General features: G+C 38.6%; 1 protein-coding gene across 2 annotated transcripts in view; it reads left to right on the plus strand.

The window, feature by feature from the left end:
• Positions 1-1,301: 1,301 nt before the first annotated feature.
• Positions 1,302-7,202, plus strand: part of tnmd (tenomodulin) — a 55,152-nt gene continuing 49,251 nt past the window's right edge. Inside the window, exons 1-3 of one of the 2 annotated variants that reach the window (XM_032527912.1) lie at positions 1,302-1,318; positions 1,654-1,812; positions 4,071-4,205. In XM_032527912.1, the coding sequence (XP_032383803.1) occupies positions 1,765-1,812; positions 4,071-4,205 (183 nt within the window). In that variant the 5' untranslated portion in view covers positions 1,302-1,318; positions 1,654-1,764. Of the gene's footprint in view, positions 1,319-1,584; positions 1,813-4,070; positions 4,206-7,202 lie in introns of those variants that run through there. The other variant, XM_032527911.1, reaches the window with a different exon arrangement.

The following is a 7,202-nucleotide window of genomic DNA, read 5'->3' on the forward strand; positions in this document are numbered from 1 at the left end:
TATCAGCATCCTTTACCCAGCGCAACTGAGCTCAGGCCACATGATGTTAGACTGACCAGCTGTTGTAATTGGCCTGATTTCTCCACCTATTTATTTTCAGTGGCTGGAGCTGACAGAGGAGGTAGTAGTTCATCTTCACATTCACGACATAAGACAAACACACATGGACCTAACTAATGTTAATCAATAAAGTATTAAGTAATAAAGTATTTAGTAATAAAATATTACAAAAAAATGCAAGTACAAACAGTTTTGTGTGGCAGGACACCTTTAATGTTTCTGCCGCAGCTCTGACCACTGAAAGAAATAACTGCAGGTGCGATCACACCTTCCCTGAGCCAAAGTGATATTTTGAAAAACTATTAATGGTACTGTGCGCAGTAAGGATAAGAGAAATGACTGGGTACCATTTGATGGCATTATTAAGTTTGCAAATAGCTGTATAAAGTTCTACAGGTGCCACTATTTGAGAAGCTTCAGTTACCGCACATTTATTTATTTAATTTAACATCTCCCTTATGAGCCCCTAAACTTGTTCAATACTAATTGCATTTATAAATCCTTCCATAGCACAAAACAAAGAAAAACATCCATCGCTGAGTTTAAACATTTGAATTTTTAATCTTATGTTTTAACTTTCCCCTTTGAAAGTAGTTTTTTGTCGCAAACAACAGAATTATCATACAGTTTCATAGCAGTTTCTGATGTGCAACAGCTGCTCAGATGACCTTTAACTACTTCCTGAAGTCCCCCTCCACTCCAAAATGTGTTTGAACGGTGCAGAATGATGAATTGTGTATGTGTATGTGTAGAGCTGACATTAGAAGGGCGTTTTCAAATGCATCTGCTTGAATCTCAGTTTAATGTAAGCAGGGAGCACGATGTTGTGACATTACAACTAGTTTAAAATAGTAATATGCAACTTTGTGGAAACTTGAAACCTTGAGTGCACAAGTAGAAGATATTTTACACACAGCAGGTAAACTTTTAAAATGAATTGCATATGTTTTTGTTTTAATGTATGAATGTAGTTTGTATGTTTTTGAATTTCTATTGAGGTTATTGTTTTTAAATTCACAATTATTATTTCAAGTCGAGTGTCTTCAACTTGTCTGAAGTTAAACTTCTGTCCTCAGATTACAGTCTAACTTAATTACTACAGTTTCCTGTATGTCTGTATGTGCGCAAGTGCAAATTCTTTTCATTTTTTAAGGTTTAATCTTTTGTCATGCTGCTACTCAGTCTCCTCGACTCTTGTTTACTGTACGTGTTTGTTGCCGAGTGTGCAGACTGACTGGGGAACAAAAGCAGAGAGCAAGTACTTGAACTGTTTTTGATACTTCAGAAAATTTAACTGAAAACCTCAACATCTGCACTATGTGGGTACGATATACTTTTCTTTTTCATGCAAACTTTGTGTCCTCCAAGCAGGAATCTTTTGAAAGTAAGTGAAAGACTACAGTGTTTTTCATCCAAGTATAGTGTGTAATTTATTCAACAGAGGTTTTGTCTCAGTCTGAATCCATTCGTGGCTTTCAACCTTTGAAATGGGAGCAGGGAGGTGGGGGGCGGGAGAGACATCTGCCTTGCTTTTAATGGGTATCACAAATGTTTCAGTAATTCCACTCCACCTGAAACTTCCCTCCCCTTCAGCACCCTCCCAAATTACAGCAGTGGAAGGAAGCTGGGACTCTAAGCCTTGCAGTACGTTAGTATTTTCCCCAGCTAAGACGATTGGAAAGAATCCTCCTGCAGGCTTGGATAATGGAGGCAAGCAGTCAATCCAGCAGTCAACAGATTCTGTGGAAAGATGTGAGTCCATTTTTTCCCCGTATTTTATGTTTGAATTATTGCACTTTTATTAATTGCAAAAAAATCTATCTAGAATAAATTCTAACATTTAGTGGTTTATGAATACTGTGCAGGATCTTAAGTTAAAACAGTGTCAAGAAAGTGGGAGCACCACTAAAAGTGTACAGCCCAATAAATTGAGTGCAGGTGGCAGCAGTGGTAGTTTAAGAGTGGGGAGGGGGATCCCGTGGTATTTAAGTGTAAGCTTGAGGTAAAATATGTCAGAAGTTTGAATCTTTTTTTTATATAAAAGAATCTGCTGCATGATCTCTTCTTCAGTGATCTGAGTTTTCTCAGAATGGTAGTTTTCCATCTAATTTCTTTTGGCTTTTTGCCAAGGCTTCCTTTTCTTTTCTTTATTTCCACTCTTATATTCAGTATTACCTGAACCATTGTATTTGCTTTATAGCTAAAATGTCATCATTTAATATAGACCAAGAATGTTCTTTGTTTGAGAACTTTATTATAGAGGAAGAGGAGGGATCGAACTTGTGAACAATAGAACAAGGGTCAATACCTGCAGAGCACAGTATTATTACCTTTGTATGTGAAAAAGCTTTTTTACTGTCCATCACAGAAAAGGTAAGTGTCCCAGCAGATATTAATCATGGCTGCACTGAAGGTGATGGATGGAGAATGATGATTAAGAATTTAACAGTAGTTTTCACAACAATTCTAATCCTCATATGAGCATACCCCAGTGTGATAAACCACTGCCTCTGCTTGTTGGTTAGGCTGTAGACTACTTCTTTTTTTTTCTCGAAGAAATGCTCCCTCTCTGCATGATAACAGCAGGGGGCTCCCGGCACTCTTCCTCACAAAGCCTGGCTGATTCTGAACTCCTAAACCTTTAAACACTAGTTGGCGAGTGCTACGCACTCAGACTGCTCACCCTGTCTCCATCCCTGCCTTTATTTCTGTCTCTCAATCCCACCTTCTTCCTGTGAGCATTCAATATCCAAAGCACAGGCAAAGAGAGAAGTTTGTCCTCTAGTCAAGTTTCCACTGCTTATGCAACCTGCCACAGGAGAGCAGAGGATTTCAGCCACCATTTTTTCTTTTTTCTTCACTCTAAAAAATCCACAATGAAAGGAATTTCTGGCTCTCTGATTGTAGCACTCTGTTTTTCATCATGCCTTAGGAACGCACACTACTTTGATTTGCCTCACGCTGGCTACTGTCTCTACTACGTCCAATAAACAATGGTAACACTGTGTAATTCATTAAAGGCAAATGTTTAATTTTAAGTTTTTTAGGAAGCTATCTTGAATCATGTAGTCTCTGTCATGCTGCTGATGTATTTAACAATCACAAATTCAATCCAACTTGCACAGAGAGTAACTGTATGCCATTATTGCTGTACGCTATTTCCTCCTGCATGCCACCTACACTCTGTAGTTTTTAAATTATGAAAAGGCTATGTTAAATATATGTTTCACCATTTTGGATCATTATTTAGCAGTATACCTGTCCAAATACAAAAAAAACATGCAACTATTATTATAAAAAAAAAAAAATCTAATTATTTTAAGAAGTCTGCATTTTAAAGTGCCGCCCAATCATCTGTAGCTTAACCCCAGCCACAATGGAAAACCAAAGCTGCTTTATCGTCATTATAAAAGACACAGAGATAAGCAACACCAATTTTGCTAATTAAAGTCAGTTCGTTTTTTTTTTTATTTTACATATCTGCTCATCTGTTGTCCTCTGAGACCTTCAAAAATGGTCCAGTGTGAATGAGAAGCTTTTATTCTCTCTCCGCTGGAGCTTTGGTGGAACAAAAGCCTGTCTTTATTAATTTGTGGCCATGAGCCTGGGGAATTGACAACAGCGGGTGAGTTTTTTTGAGGAAAAGTAGAATGAATGTAACTTTTCCTTGGCACTTGTAGCATTCCGATGGATACATTTTGCAGACGAGAGACCAAATCAAATGGCCTCTCTTCTGATTAAATGCAACACTGATTAAAAAGAAAGAGTAACTGAAAACAAGGAAATATACATTTCCATTGTGAAAATGATAAATTAAAAGCATACTTGTACATTTGGGGAAATGTGAATAGATGTTTTCTTGCTGAGAGTTAGATGAGAGGATTGATACTATTATCATATATCTCCATTAAATAGAGTTGTCAACCACAAATTGTTAAACAAAGGATATACAACATGTTAATCAGTACGTTTTCACCATACATACAATATTGAACCTATATTGTTTGCAGGTTGAGGTGGGAAAAGAGAAGAAGGCCAAGTACCACACCTACCAGCGAGTGGCTCTGGTTCTGGCTCTGGTCTTTCTCGTTTTGGCTCTCTGTCTTTTCAGCCTGAGATATCTGTGGAGCCCCAGTCTGGGGAAGGTAAGCCTTAATATCACCGCATTGTTCGCCAGTCATCAGGCTTATTGCCACTGTCTGCGGTAAGTGTGGTCTTCAGATGAAGGACACAATAGCAAATCATACAGGTTCCCTCAAGGATAAGAAAAATGCGAGTAAGAAAAATGGACAGCCACACAAAGAGCCAAAGGCAGTCTCTGCAGTGTGTATTGTATTCTGCTAGATTAAAAGATGTATGGGCTACGGAAAAAGACAGCTGTGTTTTGCTCTGCTCATGTTTTGGCTGTCAGAGCTGTAATTTCATGAATTCTTGGACAAACCACAAGCCGCTTTTTACTGTTGCAAATGTCGGCCTGTTGCATTTATCTACTCTCTGCTCACACTGTACACATCTTCTCACAATGACAGATTCTGATAACTCAAAGCTGAATCTAATTGCTGTTGACCAGAGTGGCTGCAAGCAGGACTGAAACCTCTTGGCAATGTAACTGGGATAAGCTCTTGCAATTCATCTTGTAAAATCCAATTCAATCACACTTGATGGAGAATGTTTTCACTCTGCTCTTTCCCCCTGATTTTCTCAGGGGCCCAAAAAAGCTAATTTACCCAAGCTAGAAGGAAAAATACATCTATAATTTCACATCCAGAAAATGGATACGTTACTATACGTTTTGAGCACAGAGAGAAAATGATTACAATAAAATGATGGTTAAAATTGAGCACATACATTTCAAACTAGAATGCATTAGTCTGCTTTGTGTGCACTGTAAATGCCATGAGGTGAACATAGGGAAATCTACCGTGCAGGATGCCGCTTGCTGTTATACCAACATCTTTGCTATGCCTAATAAACATTCATTTACAACGCCCTCTTCCACAATTTCGCTCTTTCTGCTTCCATTAAGATACACATTTCAAGTGCCATCAGTCTCTTCGGAGCTCAGGTTAACCAAGGTTCATCTGCATTTCCTGTGTAGCCAGTATTGTCCACGTTCTCTCCTTTTAACATAGACATGAATCACCATTGAGCCATCTCCTTTGTCCTTGTTAAATATTTCATGCCGGAGGTAGAGCAGTCATTATTCCTACTTTAATAAGCTGTGATCATTCTCACGTGGCACAAAATGTGTTGATGGCAGAGGTTGCCCAGGCCATGTATATCAAATCTGTGCACCTTGAGTTTTGCTTTAATGGGGTCTTGAGAGGTAGGCTCATTCTCTGGCCTCCCCATCAGTGTTTGATGGAGCCCCTTCAAAAGGAGAATCACCTGTCTGTCAGATGGGAAGGAAGCTCCTTCAGACACAGTATGGCAGTAAAACTAAGGTATGTATCTTCAGTGAAATCGTCTGGAGACTTTTGAAGGTAAAGAGATGGATTGATACAGTAAATGGATAGATGGATGGATGGATCAACGTGGCATCCAGCACCTTGTTTGGTGAACCGGTATTGATTGCAATGCAGCAGGACACTTAACTCACCAGATAAGTGTACACCATTAAATAAGGAAACAGTTGAGTTGTTTTTTTATTTGAGCACAAAAATGGGCATGGTGACAACTCAAATTCAATGTGTGTATAGTCCAGTCCCTGAACATGGAATATATTAGCCTGGATACAACAAAGACATATGTCACCATGGTTATAATGGATTTTTATTACATTACGTCCAGAGCTCCCGGTTGCTTGGAAATATTCTTAAATCAAGATTAACCAGAAAGGTCACGAATGCATGGTGCTTATTTAAGATGATGTGTAAGGAGTAGTCACATCAAATGCTCAACTCAGTTGACTTGAATATTCTTTAAAACTGTACTATATATTTCTCAGAATGATCACCTAATTCTACAAAAGTGCAGTTGTAGTGTCTTTCAGCTTATGGTTTTGGTCTTTCTGCCCCACAACTTTACTGTTTTGGCTCTCACCGGCATAGTCTCCAGCTGCAGCAGGGAGCCGTTAAAGTAAAAGCTCTGATAAAAATCACTGTACACTGCATGCCCATCACTAAGAGGCTGACAGACAAAGTTAGCTGCTAACATAGTGGAACATTTAGCAGCTAAAGAGCCAGATAGTTCCCTCAGGAGTTGGAGACTGAAGGAGCTAAAAGGAGGGTGAATATTGGATGTAATGCACATTTGCAGCAAGTCGTGTGCACAACTTAAAAGATGATAATGATAATATATTGTAATTTTTACATCCTGTTGTGCCAAAATATAAATTAATGATGATTTAAGACACATATTATGCAATATATAAGGGGGAGAGGTTGTGTCTTCTCTCTGTTTACATGGGCTATGTAACACGTTAGGACACCATCACTGTTGTACTACAAAATTGATTTGTAGTTGATGAAACTTGTCTTCTTGCTTTTGTCCCAGTATGAAAGGTTTTGATTGCAAAGTGGCCTCAAAAACTGCCAGCTTATCATAGACCACACTACAGAGGTCACAATATGAGAAAGTGATAATTGTTGAAAAAGAAGAGCTCTGAAATGTGAGGCAACAGATTCACAAGTGCAAAACAGGTATGTAGAGAAAGTTCCTGATGTGGTCCCTTCTTCGCTTTAAATCTCCTTCTGCCGTTTTGACAGATCCTGATCACCTGAGATGAGAGGTGCAAGCTGTAAGAGTCACACCCTTTTTACAGTTAGAAAAAGAAAGAAGTGCTGGAGCATACTAGGGCGTACTGTTGACGTTACTTAGATGGTGGTATGGTGTTTTACTTCCAGGTTTGAATCAAGAGATACTCTGCTCTCAGTTGGACTTTTTCAATTGAAGGATCAAAACAGATAAATCCGAGAATCCACAGCTTAGAAGTTAACAAGCAAAGAAAGTTCTAATGCTGCCTTAGATCTAAGTACAATAAACATTGATTGCAAAATTGGTTCTGCTTCTAAAAATCGGTTTTCTCACACTCTTGAAACGCAACAATTACTTTTGTGCTCAGTCAATAGATTAACTTATGTACTTGCACTTAAAACAATTACTAGGCTACTAGCTAATCACTCAAACTAAACACACACACA

This window comes from Etheostoma spectabile, chromosome 10 (genome assembly GCF_008692095.1).
Source record: "Etheostoma spectabile isolate EspeVRDwgs_2016 chromosome 10, UIUC_Espe_1.0, whole genome shotgun sequence".
Classification (NCBI taxonomy): domain Eukaryota; kingdom Metazoa; phylum Chordata; class Actinopteri; order Perciformes; family Percidae; genus Etheostoma; species Etheostoma spectabile.